A 23,636-nucleotide genomic window follows, 5' to 3' on the forward strand; every position below is an offset into this window, starting at 1 on the left:
CCTGTCACAAATGCAGGCTGAGTGCAGAGGTGGCTGAATAAAGAAACTTTCAACAGCAAACTAACACTGATGCTCTCTGTCCTGCAGACGTGGGGGTATGAACGGTTAACTACCAAGTCCAGAGAAAAACAAAACACTCAACCAACTCAGGCCAAAAAACTGAGTACGGACCATGCCACGTGGAGCAATTCTTGAGGCCACAGGCGCAGAAGCCAGGAGAGGACACTCGGACAGCGAGCAGAGCCCGGCGTGGCCAGAACAGACGGGCCCCGAGGAGCAAGGGGTTGGGGTCGGGAGGGCACCCGAGGAGGGGGACCTGGCCTTGTCCAACACTCTAGTTTTCAGCAGTGGAGCACCAGGGCTCAGACTGCAGCGTCTGCTCAGAGCCACTGATAACCTGGAGAGACTGGGAACCTGAATAACTTAAAAGCTGGAATTTTTCAAGGAAAGGTTCCATTTACCTTTAACTTGGAGATCATGCTCGCCTCAGCATCGTCACTCGCACTGTTCTGATGCACAAGTCTCTTGGCCAGCATCTTCGCGTAGAACTTCTGAAATACGTCTTTGTCCTCTATGTACTTGAAGACAACCATCTAGGAAGACCACCCCGAGAGCACACTTAACGCGCTTGCGATCTGTCCCCAGCACGGGCCCCAAAGCAGCGTGTGCACTGTTCTGTCCGGCCCTGGACGGCCACGTTGACAATGACCAAAAACACTCCCCCATCATCTTCAAGGTAAATATTTCCATCAACCCCTTAAATCACATTAAGTTGGTGTGGACTTAGTACTAATGAGGAGGGAACAAATGCTAAAATTAATGACTCAATATAGGGAGTAAAATCACAGATTCAAAATAAAAAAATTACTACTTTCCACTTTCCAGATGCCTCATAAAACCAGCCACCTGTCAGGTAACAGGCTACTGAAAACCGACGTGACCACACAGGGACTTACCACTTGGTTGAGTGTATCCTCTAGCTCTGCTTCCTCTGGGTTCTTGGAACTGAAAAGTTAAAAAAGGGAACAGTGTTTCCAAACAGATCAGCAAACACTCATTCAACAAGCACCCCTGAGCCAAACTATCATATCAGAATACGGCTCCGAACATCCGGACTACATGCTCTTTTCAGATTAGCAGGTGGAGATGGGAAGGTTAGCCTTTCTTGCCCGTGGCAATTTGGCGATCTTTTACTGTATCTCTGTTTCATAATCTATCCTTCCATATAGTCATGTAGAATATCACAACGAAACTTAACAAGATATTTATTACAAGTTTCCCAAAACATTCTGAATCAAGTTTTAAGGACAATCCATTTAAATTTAAGTAAATGAACTTCACTTTTCTACTTGCTTTCTACAATATGCTTTAACTTAACTCTGAAAAAAGTGAAAGGGCATATAGTTTCCTTTTAATGGCCTAATAATTAAGGATAATTTAAGGATTTTCTTTAAACTACTGCTAAAGTGTCCCTTCCGTTTGCCATTATGTCTTCAAGATAGATGGCTGTCCTTTAACAACTGATTCATTCACTCTATTCTATGAACAAATATTAACTGAAAGGTGATTTCAAGGTAAATAAAATTTCAAAGCTTTTTTTCTTTTATAAAGAAGATCTCTACAAATTCACATGAAATGATCCAACTACCAAACAAGCTCTGAAGAGGTGCCCTGCGTGAGAGCAGTTGGCTCGGAAAGTCCATTCTCCTCACTGATGGGTCAGGGCTGTCTCCCTCCTGGCAGAGTGTAACCCAGTGCCTGCTCGAGTCCAGTCACTAACAATTGCTCGTTAAAGCAGCCCTTTGGAACTACCTGCCATGCTGTCTGCTTCATCAACGGACCTGATGAGGACCATTTATGAAAAGATTATGGCTGAAAAGAAGTTTCACGTTTTGTCAAACAAACTGAAGCCCTACGACAGTACTGATATTTAAAATGTTGAAAATTTTCATTTTACAGAGCCTGAAAAATAAAACCAGGCCTGATCTCCATTTAAAGTCCACTTTCATTCCTAATGAATGCCTTAGGCGACCTGCCCACAGCTGCTGAAGTGCGCACCAGACAGGCACTGCAACAGACAGGAAACCCCAGACGCTCAGTTTGCAGGGGCCTTGGGCAAGCGGCTTTCTGGCGAAGGCGAAAGAAAGCTACTGACCTTATCAAATGTTCTCCCACGTCAATTAGGACGACCTCATGGTTGACCACACAGTTCTCTCTTAATGTCAGTTACATTAAATCTGAGCCATCCTTGCACTCCTAGAAAGCTGGCCTATGTTCTGGAGAGTTACTCTTTAGTTTGCTGATAAATTTAGATTGCTAGCATTTTACGTAAGATTCCCACAACTGTATTCTTAGTGAGGCTTGTTTGCAGTCTTCTTGGTAGTGTAAATATTCTGTCTTTTCTGTAGTGGGGTGAGGTGAGCCTTCGAGAGCTGCTTAAAATATAATTTATTACTATCAAACCAGTAGAACTGGGGGGTGTAGAAAACCACTGCCACACCTGCTGGTGCAATGTTTGAAACAGTAAAATAAGCCCTGAGCGTTTCTAAACTGAAAGCAGCTATTCTAGTGAAAGAGAACTTGAGGAAAACCCACAGAAACACACAAAAAACTAGGGAGAACTTCAAAAGGCACAACACAGAGAAGAGAACCGTATTAGGTTATGTTGCCTCTCGTGCTTAATACACATACACTGATTAGGAAAAAGAACAGCTGAGAAATAAGACGGATAAACTATAAATACTATGATAGAGCAATAAAACACGCGTTAAATGAAGATGGTGACGAAAGCACACAGAACGAGCGCTGTGGTCTGTGGGGAGTCTCCTGTTTTAAACGGCAGTCAGTAGGACTCTGCACTCAAAAGGTCCAAAAGTGACATTTTAGACTATGTAAAATGGAAGATCAATTTTCACTCCTCATCTAGAAGCTGAGATTTTGAAGAGTTTCCCAGGGGAGACCACCAAGTCGCCAGTACCTCTTCTTCAACAAGGAGTCGCAGTAGCGAGCCAGCAGCTCGGGGGACTTGCTGGACGACTGAGCCATCTTGGTGACCGCGTTGTTGTTGATGAAGCGGCCGCAAGCCTGCGGGTCACAGAGACGGTGTTAGAGGACCGCGCGCGCCGCCTGCTCCGCAGGGGAGCACGGGGCACACCCACCTTGTCCAGCGCTGCCACGAAGCCAGCATCGTTGTTGAAGGCCGACATCACCAGGGCATTGTATTTCTTATGAACATCCAACACTGTCTGTACATACATTTTGGGGTCCTCGGGGAGAAGGAAAAACAGACGTACAGGTCGGTTACTGGGGACTAGCCTGTGTGTTAGCGTGCTGCTATTACAACATTCCAAAAGGTGTGGCTACTTCTTCAAACACATTAACAAGCAAGGTCAAGAAATCATGTCGCTCCTTCATCAAAACACACAGGACATTCTGCTGATGTATATAGTAAATGAAAATACATTCTCACACGAAATTAAATAGTGATTTCAAGCTGTATGAAAACCAGATTTTTCAAATTATTTGAAAATTCAAAGGGATCGCAGAAAACAAACTTTCAAAGTGATAGCTTTGCTTAGCCAATTTTTGTTGTAAAAAATTCAAATTTTGGACTTAGTTTTGGCTGAGGAAGCCAGTCAGTCAGTTATCTAGAACCTAGCTGGGCAGGCAGTAAGTATAAATTTGGATTTCGGTCCTCAGAGGTGTGGACAGGGGGCGGGGGTGGGTTAGAGTGACGGTCTGCCCAGGACACCTGGGCCAGTCAGAAGACACAACTGGACGTAAAGAAAGAACTAAGAAGGGAGAGGCCGGCCAGGGAGACAGGCAGAGAGTGGGGGAGCGATGGGGTAGCCAGCTCTGGAAGTCTCTGGGCAAAAGCCAACATAATGTAAATGAAATGTAAAAAGCAGCCCCAGGAGAGGCTTCTGGAGCAATGCAGGAGGAGCACACGGAGGACGGGGCAGAGGAGACCAAGCTGGGAAACAATCAAAGCAGGGCACAATGCTGACACTTGGCCGCACGGCTGACGGCCCTGAGCCTGCACAGGGACCGTCACCATCTGTCAGTCACGCTGCGGGGTCCGTGCTGTCCGCATCCCCATCTTGCAGACGGAGAAACCAGGTCACAGGTAAGCATCTGGCCAAGGGCCTAAGGGGCGGCAGAGTCAGGCCTGGGCCCAGGCAGCCCGACTCCCGAGCTCCGCGACTCCTCCTTGGCTTTGTGAAAGGAGAGAGCCCTGCGGACGGTCAGGAGGGCAAGCTGAGCGGTGGGCCGAGGGGACAGCGCTGGCGGACAGCCTGAGCGAGGGGCGCCGGGCCACCGCTTCACAAACGGAGGCCTGATGTGCAAGGGGTTGAACGGTCTGCCAGGGCGTCCAATGCCTGGCCGATCTTACTCCTCGGGACTCAGGGATGAGCAGACAGTTCCCCCGATTCTAACTGTTTGTGACATCTTGTTTCTAAGTAACAATGAGTACTCGTAAGAGTAAATCATTTTCCCACGACAGGGTTACACTAGGAGTTTCAGAGGGTTTCTGTTAAACATAGTATAAACACACAAGGTTTATTATTATTACGAACAAATATATTGTGACAAGATTATAATTTTAATGACACATAGAGTGGCCTCAACCTGATAGACATTTGATAAAATATTAAAGGGGAAATTAACACAAAATAATTGCCAAATAAAAATCACTTAAATATCGAAAGCCAATGCTATGTATATTTTATATTTAATATTTAAAAATTATATATCTTAAAACTTAAAACACATACAGAACTGTCTCATCAGATAATCTTGCTCCTAATTTCATGATCCTATTCTAGGAGAATTTCTTGCATTCTGTATTAATGGTCTCATTCATTAGCCTGCATCCAAAAGCATCTCCCAGTTGGCACACATCTTACTTAAATATAAACTCATTTCTCTTTTTTAACAGTGGAAATATTGCCTGCTTGACTTAATTTTGGTTTTGCCATTGAAACTGATATTCCTTTTGCCAAATCAGATTTTAGATTGCTTCCTAATTTCATGCCAAATTATTTCACAGCATTCACATATTTTCTCTCTGCATTTGTTCTTTTAAAGTATTTTCCAAAGAACTTTAACCCCTAGCGAGTATCTGAACACTGGAAAATGCCAGCAAGCAGCACTGGGTAGTATTCGAATATGGTATCATTCAAGGTTAACAGCGCTACAAAGAAACGCACATCAAAATTGCCAAGTAAGGACTTAAATTTCCTTCCAAAACTTGTTATTTCTCGGAACGCCACTCACAGGATTGATATAAAGTATATTATGTATACAGACAGATGAGTGTGAATTTATTTGCAAGAATGACTCACCCCAGCAGCCGTGAGGGCTGCACACACAATGGTAACTGGGCTTCACCTACAAGGGAGACTGACATGAGACGGCGCTGATTCCCCACCTCATCCTGGTTCCTGGAGATGACCTTAAACTTGGACCCTATGCATCAGGGACCCTGCACCTGCCTTGAACTGTCATCAGTGGAATCCTCTGAACCAGGAAGGTCTTCATGTTTGTGGAGAATTACAATGCTTTTCCCTGTTTTCTTGATTTCTTGACCAATTTTTCTCAGAATCAAGATTTGGAAAAATGTAAATGTCCCAAGAAATACCAGGAAGGCTTTCCCCACAGAAAGACAGAGCTTCCCTGAGGGCACAGAAGTCTTCACACTCCCATTCCAGATTCCTTCTGCCACAGGAGAAGGCCCCGCCAGGAGTCTGGCTGGTCAGAAGTAAGGGCCAGAACAGATCTAAGGGACGAGTGTGTAAGGCACTGAGCCCTGCAAATTTGAATTTGGCATCTGAGATTCAGAGAGAAGCCACCTGGGCGCCTGGCAAGGACACATGGAGACAGGAACACACAGGAGTAACACAGAGCAGAGAATGTAGGAAGGAGCAGCCAGTGGTGCCAAACAAAAGATGTTCAGAAGGTGAGTGATTTCACAACCAGGAGGTAAGTGACCATCTTTAGGAAGTGTTTCAGAGGGCACCAGCTGGCAAAGCTATAAAAGCAACAGCGGTAAGGAGAGAGGAAAGATCGGCTAGATGGACGCATGTTTTTTCCAAGAAAATGAAGATGCGAAGTTTTGATGTTAAAATAAATGAACGGAGTAATTAGTAATTAGCATGGTTTACAGCCACTGTTCACACAATAGTACCCGCGGGCTCTCTGCATGGAGGACGCTCTACACCTCTCAGGCTGGTCCTGCAGGGACCTCACCCAACTCCCATGTGGTCATTGTCATTAGGCCAGAGGCTCTAACACTCACCTCCGGACTATGTCCCCACTCAGCTCCCACAACCCGCCCTGGACGCCCTGGGGTCCCCACGCTTCCCAGATCCAGCCTCCTCTCCTCCCTGGCCTGCTGCTCCTCAGGACCTTTCTCTCCCCATTTCTCTCCTCTCAACATTTTACTGTAGAAAAAATTCGTAAGTATATTCAAAATTACAAAGAACAGTAAAATCCACCCCACGTGTTGTCCAGCTTCAGCAACTGCCCAGCACACAACTTGTCTACAACAAAGCCTAACGACCCCGTTCCTTCTCTGCACCCCCCGCCCCACCACCAGCTGGTGTCCTTTCCACCTGAACCACTCTAACAAACCTCACTGGTATACTTAACAACTCTTCATCTTTTTAATCCACTTTCCACATGGCAGCGATTCTGTAAAGAGTAAAAATCTGATCTTGTCAGTTTCAGGTTTTACTATAACCCTGACCTGGTTTCCTCTTGCCCTCAGGACTCAGGCAGCGTCACTGATCTGGCTTCCAGGTCTCCCATGGTTAGGCCAGCCTGGATCCACCCTTTTGGGTCCACCTTGTGCCACATCTCCTCTTCCCGTCACACCCGACGTCTCGGGTCTCAGGACGGGGCCTTGCTCTGTCTGGGATCCCCACCTACAGAGGCAGCTCCAACTCTTCTACTGGTTTCCAGTACTTTCTCTGGGACGCCGTGAACTTCCAGGACAGGCTAGGCCTCCCTGTTGCACGACGCCCGGGCCGCACTGGAAGGCTCGGCATCCTTGGGGGCTGCTGCTGACGGCTGCCTCTCTTGCTGGTCAGGAGCTCAAAGGAGCCTGTACACCGTGACTGTCTTGTCTACTACCATTCCTCAGGCGCCCCCTCTACTGCCAGTCTGTGCGCGCTCAGCGTAGAAAAGTCATTTCCATATTAAGTAGTGAGCAAAACCCCCAAAATCCAGACTGAAAAAAAAAAAAAAAACAAACCCTCCAAACTGGGAGGCCTCAAAGATCGCTCAGCACTGTAACAGTCTCACATTTTCTTAATGGGTCTTTCCCTACTCCATCATTTAGACTCATTTGTTTAGATAAGCAGAAGTCACTAGTTTTCCTGACTGAGAACGGTTTCAAGTTTAGAATACCCAGACAAACAAACCTAGCAATTTAACCAGTGTTCCCTATTCTCATCATGTTAACCTTTGTCCACCTGCCACTTTTTGCTTCATTTTTATTTATCTTGTAATCACGGCTCTAAGCCTCAGATTATAATTAATATATCTTAACTCTATCATGACCTCTAATAAGCTGGACTCTGATAAACTGTCACAGCCCGTCACCCCCCGTCCTGGCTCACACCTGCACCTCCCTGGGCTCCAAGGTGAGGCTGGAGTCCACCTCAGCTGGCTGGTGTTGGTTACTCTGTAAATGCCGAGGCTCTGAATTGACTAGATTTAGGCAATGAGTGATCAGAGGTGAAAATACTGTATTTTCAAAATGGAACTAAGTTATTAGACTTGCCAGGAAAAACTGTGTCTCCTCTAGGAGAAAAGAATAATGCTTCAGAAAGTAATAATTGCATCAGTTCAGAATCAGGAGCAGCGGAGACAAGTGGGCAGGCCCACTCATCTCACAAGGAGGTGGGGCAAGGTTCACGGAGCATCTCACTGGGCTTGAGCCAACGAGGGGCCACTTCAGGACTTAAATATACAGCAAAGACTAATTCAAAACTTAAAACAGCTCCCTGGTCCTTCCACTTCCTCCTTTCCCACATCAAAACTAATACATTTCTTTTTTTTTTTTAACGTTTTTATGGAAAAACTTCAACATATTCAAAATAAGAAAGAATAGTAAAATCAGCCCCCAAATCCATCACCGGCTTTAAGGAATCGCCTGCATCTGTAACAGTCTAAGATTTTCTTACCCCACCCTCTAAGGGTGTGACGTTCTCTGGCTAATTTTAGCTCTGTGTGGATAATTTTCTTCTATTACCATCCACAGAAAGGTTGAGTCAGGACTAAGTTACTCAAACATTTTACTCCAGGGGAGAATGGGAACCCTACATGTATAAACTAACCCCTTATCATATGCAGAAGCCCCCAGCACGGTGCTGCTCTGTTCACTCTGGGGTAAGTTCATACCACAACTGAGCTCTTACAATTACGCCTAACGCAACCTCTCAACCCAAACCACAGAGCTTTCTCGGAATTCTGATATGGTCCAAGATTCACCCCTTAGTCTTATACTGAAAAATATGCTCAGAGATACCTGGTTTTATTTCTGCCTTTAAAATCCTCCATGGTAAGGGCTCCCCTTTAGAACAAATATCATTCCTGATCCTGGAGCCAGCAGCCCCCGGCAGCACCTGAAAACGCCTCCTCCCGTCTCACCACGCAAAGCTGCAGGTGAACGTTCATAACCTTCCGTGCCCGTCCGGCTCTGCAGCCCAGCTCCCAGCGGTCACCCTGTAGCCCCGCAGCACATCTAGGCATCACTGGCCGCTCCGGCTGGGTTACATTTCAGTTCCAGGCAGACTGAGGTCACTCTATCAAGATATGGTTTCAAAGAGGACTTCGTGCTTATCTGTTGCCATTTCTGCCCTGAAGACAGAGTGATGAAACGTTCTCTTATAACCTGACTTATGAAGCCCTCTCGTAGGGAAGCACAGGGGCACCCAGACGGCCGTGGAACCGTGTGTCAACTGCAAATTCAACATGGAACCAGCTGTGCCCTCAGGCACCCATTAGCAAGCACTTACAAGTCGGCATGGACTCTGTGTTCTAAAAAATTTATTATTGTTTATTTTAATGGAGGGACTGGGGATTGAACCCAGGACTCTTCTTCTGAATGTTATTTTGGTACTTTGCTACAAAATTTTGGTGACAAGGGAAATTATACAGCTATCCAATGACTCGATACTGTACTTACTTTGTGTCTACACCGATGACTTTCCACCTAACTGGAAGGTTCTCTTCAGGATGGGCCGTCAGTAAAGGTATCGTCAGTTCTGAATGCCAGTAAAGTCTTTCCTCTGAGTCACAGGCTTGTTCCTTATGATCACTGTGAATCGAGCTGACTGCACTTCACAGCTCTGTCTCTCCCAGCAAGTGCTCTGCACTGACAGAAAAATCGGAAGCCAGCTTGTGGCTCACCTTTAACAAGAGCACTAGACTTCACCGCCTGCACTCTGAGCACGGACCCTTGGCTTTGTGTTTCTAGCCCTTACTTTGCTAGTCTCTACTTCATTTACCCTATTACCTTTTATGTATTGTGTAAGCAGCCCTGATCTGCTGGCGACAGTGAGGAGTGTAATTAAGACACAGGTGTAAGTGTACCAAGACCCTGCTCTGTCCCAGGCCTTGTGCTTAGCTGCAGACACGAAGATGGATAAGAAAGCCATCCCCGCAGAAGATGGGGATCCACAGACATCTAAGTAGTGTGAATGGCATGTAAATAGTCCAACACACTGTTATTTCAAAGTGGTGACCAAGAAAGGCTTCGTGGAAGAAATGGCATTTGGGGGTTTTGAAAGATAAAGATGTTTAACACAAAGGGAAAAAAAGAAGGAATATGTCTAAGCAGAGAGAAGAACCAGGAAGGTACAGTGAAGTCTAAGTATGGAACTGCGAGTGTGTGTTTAGACAACGGCCGTGCTGAGGATACAGAATAAGGAGGCTAACTGGAGAGGAGGCGGCAGCCATGGCCGAGGCACGGTCGTCGGCACCAATAACAAAGACTGTTGAATCAGATGCTGGCGCTAAGACTAGAGCACGTAAAACCCTAACAAGGTGTCAGCTTTGCTCTCGAGGCACTGGGAATCGACGGAGTAACAGAAAACACACAAATATCACACACAAACATAAAGGGGCACAGGAGACACTTTTATAAATGCCGTCAGAGTTTAGGATGAGGGTACAACTACTCCAGGCTGGAATAATTAACGGAGAGCTCTTTTTAGAAAGGGGGACTTGAGCTGGCTTTAAAAAGCAAGACAAAGCAAGAGGAACACAGGCAAGGGGTGTCACAGGTGGAGGAGATGGCAGTATGCACATTGACAAGGAAGTGCACTGGGGGGAACAAGGACAGAAAGGTGAAGTTTGTGAAAATGAGGGCAAATCAGAAGAGGATTTTGATTTAATATAATACTGATGATTTAATATATTATATTAGGGAAGAGGGCTTTTTTCATATTAAATAAAGCAAAGGATGAAGAATGTGTAGTAAAACTGTTAACGCGTTTTGTTAAGCAGTAGTTTTGAAAGATGAAACTGCTGTGCTGATGAGGGATGAACACTGGGACACAGGTAAGACCATCCGGAAGCGAAGTGAGGGGTCAGAGGGCAGCTGTGGGACTGGACAGAAAAACGCCTGGAGGGCCAAGGAAGGGGGCCTGTCCACCCTCCAATGCCTCATCAGAGGACAGAGGGAGATGGCGCCCCCTGTGGTCAGCTGGCAGGCCAGCTCAGCAGGGAATGAAGCCACCTTAGATGACTTGTTGCTGGGGCAAAGGATGAGGGCAGGGTGGCACACAGCTGCCACCGCTGTGCGGGGAATGGAAGAAGGAAGATGCGCTTTTACAGGGACCTGCTGTACCGTCACTAAATCGAGCAGCCGAGGTCACAGAGATATGAGAAGATAGAAGATAGATCTGATGAGAAGACAGGGGTGAGGCACTTCGAGCCGGAATTCCTGACATCAGATCCATCGCAGGGAGGCCGTAAATGCTTGCTGAATGAGTGAAAATGATTTCACTTTTATCTGAAAATGATTTCACTTTTATCTTTTCACTTTTTTTACCAACAGTCGTTGGCCCTTTGAGTTATCACACCAGCCAGCATCACGCAGCTGGTTGCTCTGGCGGATAACACAACTGACAGCAGCACAGGGCCGGCCACACCGTGGGCTTCCAGCTTTTAAAACAAACACCCGAAGCTGCAGGCTCCGCTTTCAAGGTGTTCCCCCTTAAGAGCGAAGTGGACCATCCTTAGGTCCATCCTCCTCCTATATTTTAATATAGATTATTTTTCTACAGTGACTGTACTGCTGACGACTGAACACACTGCAGTGTGTAGCTTCGGCCCATCTACGGAAGCACATGAGATCTTTCTGCTCTGACTCTGATGCAACCAGAATGGGGTTCACCCCGCTGCCCGCGCTCTCCTGCCAGTCCAGAGGCCCTGCGTGGGGCAACTTGCCAAAGAAACAAACTTGCCTATTAAGAAGTTATCTGATCCTTCGCTCAGCTCTACCCCAGTTTAAAACCCATCCTTGAATACTTCCTTGCACACCAGGTCTCCCGCAGCACGGTTAGACAGGGACGTCCTCCGTCCCGGGGGTCTCTGAAAGCTGGCGAGAACTCCTCTCCCACTTCTACCAATTCAAACAATCTCTGTTTTCTGCTGCTTTTCTCCCCGTCGGCGTCACTGGGTTTTGGAAAACCATCATGGTTTGTGCTACAATATATCTTTTATGTTTACTACACATGTGGTAAAAATGGATACCTACTTAAATTATGTGCGTTTTAGCAGCTGTATTTATCCTTTCTTACAGCAAGCAGCTACACAGGCTGCGCCGGGCTGAGGCCGGCTGTGAGTTTGCTGGGCTCTCACACCGGGAGTGAACGCAGGAGCAGGGACAGCCCAGACCCGGAAGGGTGTAAAGAAACCCACGCATCAGTCAGACGGCACCGCAGACTCAGGAGTCAACTCAAACTTCTGAGACAAGACAATAACGTGGAAATTCAGGAAAAAACTCCATTTTGAGGAAAATAGGAAAAGTATTCAGTTTCTGAAAAAAAATTTCTCCTCACAAGAGTAACAATTTAGAAAACTGGTTCCATGAGTTCACTATAAACATAGTTCTTACGGAAATAATAACTATAATCAATAATATACGTAGAGGGGTGGGTATAGCTCAGTGGTAGAATGCCTGCTTAGCGTGCTCGAGGTCCTGGGTTCAATTCCCAGGACCTCTATAAAAAATAAGTAAATAAATAAACATACTTAAAAAAATGTCAAAACCAACTACATTTCAATTAAAAAATAAATTTAAAAAGTATGGTAAGAAGTCTGACTTTTCAAAGTTAAGGCAGATGCAAAACAAGTTTACTGAGTTATATATAATTACTTTTCATGGGGGAAGATCTTGTTTGGTTTTTAAATTCATGTTAATCAGCGGCTTACATCTGAGTGATAAACATAATGTTTAAAAGCTTAATTTCCAGTAAAATATAACCGCTGGTAGATAGTTTATTTTTGCTGACTAATGCTGACAGATGAAGTTTCTACTAATAGAGACAGGATCTGACTTAGAGCTGAACTTGTGCTTTAAGTCCCATGAAAAAGCAAACTGCAGAATCAAAATTCACGGACCAACTCAATCAGGCAGCTGACTGCACCCAAAGAAAGAGAAAAAGTGGTACTTGAGAATTATGGTGTGATTATTTCCCCATTTAGGACCTTACTTTGGTGTGGAAAAGACATTAGAAGTAATATCCCATCATTCTTATGAAAATGAAAAAGCAAGTTATGTTTATTTTTAATCTAACAATATTCACCCAGAACATGAGTCCCGTAAGGCCAATCTCATATCTAACATGTAACAGTTTACGTGAAAAAGCATGACCTGCTTCATTTATCTGCTGCTCTAATCCACAGCTACTGAGACAAGACTCCCCACTGAACTCACTGCAAGGAAAGTTATGTCATTTAAAAATTTTTTACTTATTATTGTATTATTTTAATTATTTTGGGGAGGGGTAATTGTTTCTTTATTTTTAGAGGAGGTACTGGGAAATGAACCCTGGACCTCATGCATGCTAAGCACGTGCTCTACCACTGAGCTGTACAGCCCCCCACCAAGGAAAGTTATGTCCCTTAACACGGCTCTGCTGCCCACAGCCTCACTGAGTTTACTGTGAGAACACCTGACATTACCGAAAAGCTGCTTCTTCAAGTCGGCCCCTTCTGAACCTCAGGTACAGGCATGTGTGTGTGTGTGAGGCCCTTTAAAAAGGGACATTTAGTTTGAAAGTAAGAAAAGTCATCAAGATGTAAAGATAATTTTAAACGAGTTTTTAAAATGAACACTGTACACCCTGTAACAACCGCAGTCTCACCGCTGAGCACTCTGCAGCCTGATTTATTAGGTGCTTCACAAACAGCATTTATTTACAAAACCTCTACAAGGCAGTCACTGTCATCATTCCCTTTTTTCTGCCAACTGACACAGACAGGAGAAGCAGGTTAGCAGCGAGGTTGGAAAGTCAGTCGGCAGTGGGGCTGGGTGGGACTGGCCCAGGCAGGCTGTCCCCGGGGCCCGCGCACAGCAGCTCCCCTGCAGCGTGTGGCCTGCTGCTGGGGCTTCGCACCGAAGCTGCTACTGAAGCCCGGAGAGCTATGCCACAACACCTGCCGCTAAGCCTGCGCCCTTCCATCTTGTGAGTGTAAAATTCCTGTATAAACCTCAAGAAACGCGCGTTTACATTCACCCCTCTAGTAATTCACAGATGCGGCAAGCAGTGAGGCTGCAACCCCCACAGTTACAAGTGGAAAAGAATCTTCCAAAGACAACAGGAAAATAAGACTTAAAAACACACATTAAAGACAGCATTGTTGAAATAATTAGTATCAGACAATAAAATCAGAGGTAAAAGGATTACTGATGCAAACCGAAGCACCGTGTTCCAGAAGCTTTTCTTCTCCGTCATTTTTCCCAAACACTATCAAAATTAAAGTTCACGACAGGGACAAAACCGAAGACAACTTACCTGTCCCTTAGAAACACGGGACGCTTCCCACGTAAAATTATCATGTGAACTACAGATAACCCGGCAGGAATGTTCTCCCATCCCCGGGGGTGGGCGAGGGGGGGAGTGTATGAGAAATACTACCCGTTTCAGGGCCTTCCCAGGGCAAACAGCCCTGTGATCTTCAGCTGGAGGGCAGGAGCTCTGGTCTGAGTCCTGCCAGGTGCAGCCTGGGCCCTGTGGTGCCAGAGCCCATCCCTAGGGGGCTGTGGCCTGTTTTTCTACAGAAGAGTCTTCTCTCTTCTAGTGCAAAGAATGTAATTTCGAGAAGAAACAAAGGGCGGAAAATGAAGAAATGACATCCTTAATGCCTAAAAAGTGCCAGAGAAGAGTTTGCAGAGATACTACTAAACAAAGATGCTTGTAAACCTTCTACTTTAAACAGCCAAAACAAGGTTCTCTATGAGAGTCTAGTGAAAATCTTACCACTTGGATTTGTAAGTGGAGACACAACACGCGCCTGGCATCCGATACGCTTGGGAATGCTTAGGCTCGACTGATTTTCAGTTAAATAGTACTTACATTTAAAGCAGCTTCTCCACACTTTTCAATTGCTGCAAGACCCTGATTATGAATGTGTGTCTCCAGGAGTTTTTTCAATTCTCCCAGGCCGTCCTGGATCCTAGATACAAGATTGTACATGCGACCCAAATCTGAAAGAAGAAGGCGCCACCTTTATGCACGGAAACAAACTCTGCACATCCATTCCACTAAGTGCGCGTTTACAGAGATGAAAGACACGCTGAAATAAAGCCGCCAAGTTTTTAAAACCTTAATAATCAAATGCACTCAGTTGTATCCAAATATTCTGTATTTAGCATATGTATATTCAGCTGAAAGTAACAACGAAGTCACGCTATTATAAAAGCGTATTTTCCCCCTTTACTATGAGAAACCACTAATGTAATAGTTAAGATTTTTATCTGGAACTACATCTGATGCTTCTTAAAATTCAAGATTGAGATATTACTTATCTCAATCATACTTAATAGGCACAACAAATATTATTTAAAAGAATGAATAAATTTAAGGAGTATTTACAACTATCCATCTCAACTATACAAATAAGTCACAAAAGGGCCCCCAGATTCTTCACTAAATATATGTATGACACACCATTAATTTATGAGCACCAAAGAAGAAAAATCCTGGATCCAAGTACCAATCTTTTACTGAGCTTCTAACATGTCCCAATAAAACAAGGGAGGGGTAAGGGAGATACTTTTGCAAAAATAATATCCTTCTCAAAGAATTTTCAAAAGAAAAACACTCAAGGAAAAAAAACCAGCGTAGCATCATTTAATGCTAAAGTGTATGGAACAAGTTATACTCAACCAAACTCAAAAGATGCTCTTCCTGCAAAGTCACACCCAACACACACTCTACAGAGGTCCAAAATCAACACACAGCAAGGTGTGTACACACACACACACACACACATTAATCTTTTAAAATGACTGGTGTCACTCAGGCTGACTCAGAGTCTAGAATTTCAAACAATCTCAAAATCACATGTCAAGATCAATATCTACGTGTTTTGAATCTGAGTGGCTCACCTTCGTTTTTGTCAGCATCCAGTAAATTCTGAAATTCCGTGTGGAAAATTTCCAAGTGCTTTTCAATGAGCACCTGCTCACACTTCCTGGCCAGCTCGTCCTGCGTGCTTTCATGGAGGTACACCTGAACTCTGCGCTGTTCCTCCAGCAGGCGAGCCTCCGCCTGCAGGAATTAAATCAAGCCAATGGTTTGGATTTGTTTTTAAAGAACCGTTACAAAAGTAACAACAAAAGAAACTCACAAACCTGCTCTAATAAACTATGATTAAGTAAAAGGGGGGAGGGGCTCCTTGATTTTAGGGTCAATGCCAACCACAATTCACCAGTCACGGATGTTCGCCACTTCCTCCGTAAGGTGTATTTTTGTTTCCAGCTCCTCTTTAAGTGACTTAATGAGGTTATCATAATTAACAGTCCAAATGCCTTTATGTCAACTTTCTTCCTTCAGATACGTGGTGTTTCACCTTCTGGAGGTGATATCCCCACTGATACTCTGCTACACATGGACACCAGGTAAAGGACCGCTCCTTCTGAATGAAAGCTACTTGAAATCAAGAGTCACACAGATACATTCCTTGAAGTGACCACATGGAAATAATCGTTAGCAATCAGATTTTTTTAAATGTCTTGACCTTCTCTTGCCAATCAATTGACTATGCATCTCTAACATCTACTGGGTTACTTATGTATCTCAGTTTCTTACATCTCCCTTCAAGGAAGAGAGGGAAAAAAGATGCAATTCAACAGAGTAGCCAAAAATTAATAAAATCAGTATTTTACATTGTATTACCTGAAATGTGTGGTATAAAGTATCACATAGGAACCAATAAATTATCAAAGAAAAAAATTTCAGTGATTGCCTATTATTCAAGTAATCTGAATAAAGAGAGAAAAACTATATTTGTAAAAATGCCAATACTCTCCAAAATGATTTTTAAATTTGGTACTAATTTTGGAGAAAGCTAGAAAAATTCAAGCAGAAGAATAAACATCCAAGAGCCAGGAAAACAAAATGAAAAAAACGACCAGGTAGGACTTGCGCTGTCAAGAGTTACTGATAGGACAACTGTTTAAGCTACAGAAATTTGAACTGTATTGTACTTTCTAGATAGATTTAAATGTGAAAAATAAAATAAACTGAGAAAATATCTGTAGTGTGCATCAGAAGATCAAAATCCCTAACACATTAAAAATCTCTGAAAAACCAGTAAGTATATGCAAATAAAAGCCTGGGAAAGGAAAAGGAACCATTTACAAATGAAGAAATACTTGAAGTTTCTGATGAGATGTAATTAGTTACGTTACAACATATTTGGTCAATGAACTACTACTATCTAGTAAACGTAAAATATGTTCATGTAACAAACTCGTAGAAAAAAAGGGTTATTAAAAAAACCTATAGCATGACTCCAATTTAGTTTCTATGTGCATATTTAAGTTTTACTGTCCCAAGTTTGTAGGTTTATGTTATTTGTATTTCCCCAAGTCTAAAACCGTGGTGTTTTTTTCCTGATTACAAAGTTATTTTAAAAAACAATAAAAGATCCTCTTGTGCTTTAATGCAGGAGTTCTAAGCACCTGCTGCTTCACATCTAATAGTTCATTAAGATACCTTAAGAACTAAAGCTGATGAAATACAGGAGATGCAAACCCCAAAGCATCACTTTTTCTGGAGATTACACCTGTTTCCTGAACAATTACCCTGACAGCATAAACTCATCTCTTAAAAAACTCTGCTTTCTCCTGCAACGAACTTTTACCCCTTCCCAGATGAAGGGCAAAGCTCCGGCGTCACGGCTGACACAACCTCTGGGGCAAGTCCCTGACTTTCCATCCCTCGTACTAGACTACAGAGAGCAGCAGCACTCTTCCCACAGAGGCCCAGAGGGAACAGTCCGTGCTATTTAAGTGACTGCAAAAACGTTCAAAGCCAGAGGGGCTCAGTAATTACTTATACAGTCATCCCCCCTTATCTGCAGGGGATACATTCCAAGACCCTCCACTGGATGTCTGAAACCGTGGAGAGTACCGGACCCTATATGTACTATGTTTTCACCTATACATACATACCTATTATAATGTTTAATTTATAAAAGGTACAGTAAGAGATTAACAATAATGAAATAGGACTATTCTAACAATTTACTGTAATAAAAGTTATGTGTATGGTGTCAGTCTCTCAAAACCTCTTCTTGTAGAAATTTCATGCCTCTCCATCCTAACGAAGCACTCGTCATGCACAGTGGCCATAACTTTAGTTTGAGATGTGACAGCAGAGCTAGCACACACTTCTCTTCTTCACAATTTCACGGAGAGACAATTCATTCTTCCCAATGATCTTAGCAACCTTTCCTTATCAAGTCAAGAACTTTCTCCCTTTCGCTTAAAGGAAATTCTTTATGGCTTTTCTTTGGAGTATCTGAATTGCCAGCATCACTCCTTTTGTGCTTAGGGCCACTTTTAAGTGAAATAAGGGTTACATGAACTCAAGCACCGCATACCTGACAGTCAGTCTGATCTCCCAAGTGGCTAAGAGATGAACGGGCAGATGCGCCAGACAAAGGAATGATTTACAGTCCCCGGCAGGGCAAGATTCCATGATGCAACCCAGAACAACGTACATGCAATTTAAAACTCATCAACTGTTAATTTATGGAACTTTGCATTTAATATTTTCGGGCTGCAGTTGACTGTGGGTAACTGAAACCGTGAATAAGGGGGAGGACTACTGCATACAGGTGTATCTCCATTTATTCTGCTTTGCAGGTATTGCCTTAAAAAAAAAACCAAACCACAAATTGAAGGTTTGTGGTGACCGTGTGTTGAGCAATCTATTGGCATTGTTTTTCCAAACACCATTCGCTCACTTTGTGTCTCTGTGTCACATTTTGGTAATTCTCAAAATATTTCAAATTTTTTCAATATTTTATTGGTTATGGTGATCTGTAATCGGTGATCTTTGATGTTGCTATTGTAATTGTTTTGGCATCATTTAGCAATAAAGTATATTTTTAATTGAAGTAGTCAGTTATAATGTGTCAATTTCTGGTGTGCAGCACAACGTCCCAGTCATGCATATTCATACATACATTCATTTTAATTTTTTTCATTAAAGGTTATTGTAAGATATTGAATATAGTTCCCTGTGCTACACAGAAGAAAAATTTTTAAAGTCTATTTTTATATACAAGGGCTAACATTTGTAAATCTCAAACTCTCAAATTTAACCCAGTTAAGGTATGTGTCTTGTTTTTTTCAGACATGATGTTATTCTCCAACTTCACAGATGACAGTACAGCATTATACACTGGGAAAGCAAGGAATCCGAGTGCCTGGCTTTACTGCAGTGGTCTGAATCTGAGCCAGCAGCATCTCCTGTGGCTGGTGAAGAAACCAAGTTCCTGGGTGCTGTGTCACTAGAGTTTAGGAAGGACATTCATTTACATTCTCTGTGATCTGAAGGCACATAAGCTCTTGATTGTCACTGTACTTGGCAGACAATTACATCAGAACACTAAGATCCAATTCAAAATAACTGATTAAAATTAAGCACTTAAAGACTGTCCCTGTTAATTCTATTAGGATCAGTCTGCAGGAAAAACAAAATGAAAAACAGACTCCCAAAATTAAGCAAATTAATGAAATAAGGTGTATTTTATTTTTAGTTTTTAAAATGACATTAGAAACCTAAATAGTCACACAAATTTTTGTAGCTCAGATCAGTCTCAATCACATGAGACAGTAAGATAAGCTACAACACTAATGTGGTTTAGGGTTGGTTGTTCACTCATCGAAGCCATCAGCAAGAAGGAAAGCCAAAAATTCTCAGATGTTTCCGCCAAAATATTCCTAACACAGAAAAGGGAACAGAGACCCCACTCCCCCAAGAATCTGCATATCTAGGTCAAACTGGCTGCTAAAAGCAGAGTATTTCTTGAAAGTTCATGCTTTCTCTCAATATTGTTCATGAGTTTTGTATTCTCCTTTCTGATAGAATGTTTTAACATAAACAGAATCTCTCCTTCAGTTACTGAAAAAGATGTGCCACATTTGATCTGTGGTTTTGCATATTCCCAGGCATGCACTGGAGGTTCTGAATGATGTATGTGTGTAATACCAAACACATATCATGCTAGCTCTTTGCCAAGTACCAAATATCAATATACAATAATAAATTATTACCCCCATTTTACAGATGAGGAAACTGAAGAACAGAAAAGTTAAGGTCAACCCCCTGGTAGATGGTGGAGTGAAGATTTTTCAATTAGATGCAGAGCCTAGTTTGAGATGCAAGGCTTTAGTTAAGAGTGGAACTGTCCACATGGTTAAATTAGAATTTTATGCTTACAGGTTCTCTGCATTATGGACTTTCAGAATGTGATGGATGTCATGTTTGGTAAGATCCAACCAGATTTGGGCCAAACCTTTAACCCTGATGAAGAGGAATCTGGTCTCAGAGAGCCAGGAGGCAGGAAGACTGCTGCTCCCTTGAAGGCAGGGCTCACACCGGGTTGAAAACATCCAGTGGAGATCTTTGCTCCTCAAGCTGCCTTTGGGTCCAGGTCCGATTTTAAAAGCAGACTTCCCTGTTTTGGGAGTGCCTATGGGGCTCCGGCTTCCTCACCCCAGAGCCCTGTTGCCTTCTTCCTCAGTGTGGGTAACAGGGGACTGCAATTCACTCAGAGGTCCCTAAAAAGAATAAGCCTGAAGCCCTCTGGTGGATGTGTACCCTGATAAAAAGGCCCCACTTTTAAAAACACACACGGTTTTAAAGAATCACCATACAGAGTCCAATAAAAGACGTGTTTATGAAAACGACACTGCCAGAATAAAAAAAAAAGAAGTAACAGGCACCATTAAGATTTAAAACAGATTACGTTTGAAGAACTCATTTGTCAGGCAGCTGTTTGAAACTCTGAATGAGCCGGTCAGGTTCCAGACTGGCACACAAGAGAAGATTTAACCCATAAATATACACAAAGAACTATTACTATTCCAAGTATAATATTTCTGAAGAGCTCCATTTTTGTTAGGTTTCGAGACATCAGAATTTTGTCAAGGACTTTCAACTTCAAACTTTTAAGGCCCATTTATAATCACTATCTTTTAAGGGAAACCGCACTCAGAACATCACAAATCGGGGAGGCCTTTTCCATGTGGTGAGAAAGCAGAGCGGCTGCTCTTCTTGACTAATTGTGACCTCAGCATCTGGAAGCAGTGACCCCGTGGTCCACCTGCTCTCCAGGCGGATGGAGCATAAAGGGAAAAGCAGGCATCAGCCCAGAGTCCCTGATCTGCTGCACATCTCGGTCAGGGGTCAGCAAACTGCAGCCTGTGGCCAAATCCTGCCTGTCAGTACATTTTGTTGGAACACAGCCACACTTGGTGTTTAGACGTCGCCATGGCTGCTTTCGCTATACAGAGTCCAACCGCTGCAAGAGACCACACAGCGCACAGAGCCTGAATCATTTACCATCTGGCCCTTTATAGAAACAGTTTGCTGACTCCTGACTTGGGTTACTCCTCAGGGCATAAGTCTGGGATACCTGTATTCCTGAGAAAGAGAACAAAGAACAATTACTCTAGAACCTCATTATAACATTACTTAATACTGAAAAAGATTTATGATTCAGAGACCAATCTCGGGTCTTCTCTTTTCTAAGATTTTGATCCTGTTGTTTCAGAAGGACCTCTCCTCTCATACAGACTTGAGGACTGCATTATATAGGTCATTAGGCGATACTCCAGAAGCAAAAAAGCAAAAGCTTAAAGTTTGCAAATATCTGTTTCTTAAAAACTTATTTTCTCATTGACATAAGACCACGGCACCCATTAGATACACATTCACATTCTAGGAGAGACAGTTCAAAACACGGAAGTCACACAGCTATTACGGTTACATCTTCAGAACAGTAAGAACACTGAGCTGTGATTATCAAATTAATTTATAAAAGCTCCTTGGTGAGTTGGGAGAAACCATTTGCACCTGCTACAGACACGACAGCACAAGAGTGCCCAAGAAGAAACTTGTGAAGAAAGTTGCATATACTAAAAAGAACAATTCATTTGAGTAGCAGTAACTTTTAACTTAAGTCTATTGTAAGGACTATGTTTAAGCTTACCTTTTTCATATATTCAGTAACTGGATTCTGCTGCAAGAATTCGGTACTTTCTCTGGTATAAAATCTCTCTGTGTCAGCCAAAAACTGAGACTCAAAGGATTCTTTGTACACTGTTAGCGTAGGGCCCTTCGCAAATGCATCATCTTCATTCAGTCCCAGTTCCACTAGAAGCCAACAGGAACTACATTTCAATTACCCTACTTTTGGTTATGTTTTAAGGAATATACTTAGGTGAAGCAGTCGGTTTAAGTTATGCTTAAAAGGAAACAGTAAAATGGCAGAGCATGAGGCAAATCTGATATTTACTGGTATTAAAGTACACTTTCAATAAAAGAAAAAGGAAAAAATCCAAGGAACATGAAACAAAGTGATTCTGACCGACGGCCAGCAATGCTTCAAAGTCATCACGAAGTTCACTAAGAGAACTTCTGTATTTCTAAAAGCTTAAAAATAGTAAGAATGCCTAATTTGAAACTTTCAAAGAAATACAACGCTACCTAAGCTTTTAAAACACTGTATTACTTTACTGGTTTCTCCATCTCAATTTTTCAAGCTGATAACAGATTTCTGGTAATCATTCAGCTCCACCAATGACACTCCAGCACATACATCCAGTAATTCAGTATGAGACCAGAAGAGAAAATAACTCAAATATCAAAAGTCTTAGTCCATCAAAATTTCCTTAAGACAACAAAGACCAGACAATTTTTATGAAGGGTAAAATCAAACAGAATCACACTGACTCATAAAGGGAACTGTGAGTACCTTTGTAAATGCTAACAATGTTCTTGATAATATTAAACCATTTGAAAATGAATCTGTTGGAGCACTGTTATAATTGCCATTTGATATAGAAACTTTGAATAAATTAAAGGGAAATTGTTTACCGTAAGACTGTACAACTCCACTTATCAGTCTTGTATTAATGGTTTCACCATTTCTTTCCTTTTCAATCAGTTTTAAAACAGCATTTGTTACCTTTAGAAAGGATATAGGAAAAAGACACGTAGATTACAGACTACAGTATGCTTTATATCACTACACATCTCTTAAATATTTAAATCCACCAAATGCAAGATGAGAGATACTTTTAGGACATGACAAAGGAGCGAGGAAGACAAATGGCTTAGAAATGAAACGTGCAAGGGGTTTTAAAAGGAAGACACGTACACACTCACACAAGTAGGTACCTGTTTATTTAATGGCCTGAAAAGACAATCTCTCCAAGTCACCAATGCAAGCTGGATGACAAGAAAAAGAAACAGCATTAAATGTCTATACTTTAAACAGCAAGATCCTACTCTGTAGCACAGTATTACTACAGTAGCTTGTAATAATCTATAATGAAAAGAGTATGAAAGAGAATATGTGTATATATGTATAACCGAATCACAATGCTGTACACTAGAAACTAATACAATATTGTAAATCAACCATATTTCAATTAAAAAAAAGTCTATACTTGTACTGTTTTTTCAAAACTGACGTCACAGGGAATAGCTTGAATCCTTGATTATACGTAACACTATTTCTAGATTATAAACTTGGTAAAAATCGTCATGATGAAATTAGACGGCCATTCTCTTGAGTTCACAACTTCAAGAGGTATTAAGTATGGATGTTTATCAGCTCATATTTTAACAGTTAAAATAAAAAGAAAATTAAGAGAACATACATATTAGCTTAAAGGGCAACAGTGGATTCAATCTATAAAATCGTTCTCTGACTCGAATGTAATTTTTTACCTAAAACATTTAATGAAGATAATCCCTTCTATCATAGTTTCCTAAAACTCAGTAAAATAGACTATAAAAATCTAACAAGTTCTATTTCTTCATTGTGCTGTTTTATGTTTCATGGATGCATAAAACTGTAAATGTATCAAT

The 23,636-nt window shown here is 42.5% G+C and overlaps 1 protein-coding gene across 2 annotated transcripts in view; it reads right to left on the bottom strand.

Annotated features, from left to right (window-relative positions):
* Positions 1-23,636, bottom strand: part of CUL1 (cullin 1) — a 90,805-nt gene that overhangs the window by 11,637 nt on the left and 55,532 nt on the right. For both annotated transcript variants that reach the window (XM_032483273.1, XM_032483272.1), the window contains exons 5-13: positions 22,941-22,991; positions 22,638-22,728; positions 21,751-21,914; positions 15,629-15,791; positions 14,595-14,725; positions 3,159-3,266; positions 2,978-3,084; positions 957-1,005; positions 462-593 (exon numbers count right to left, since the gene is read on the bottom strand). In XM_032483273.1, the coding sequence (XP_032339164.1) occupies positions 462-593; positions 957-1,005; positions 2,978-3,084; positions 3,159-3,266; positions 14,595-14,725; positions 15,629-15,791; positions 21,751-21,914; positions 22,638-22,728; positions 22,941-22,991 (996 nt within the window). The remainder of the gene's footprint in view (positions 1-461; positions 594-956; positions 1,006-2,977; positions 3,085-3,158; positions 3,267-14,594; positions 14,726-15,628; positions 15,792-21,750; positions 21,915-22,637; positions 22,729-22,940; positions 22,992-23,636) is intronic.

Source organism: Camelus ferus, chromosome 7, assembly GCF_009834535.1.
Source record: "Camelus ferus isolate YT-003-E chromosome 7, BCGSAC_Cfer_1.0, whole genome shotgun sequence".
NCBI lineage: Eukaryota > Metazoa > Chordata > Mammalia > Artiodactyla > Camelidae > Camelus > Camelus ferus.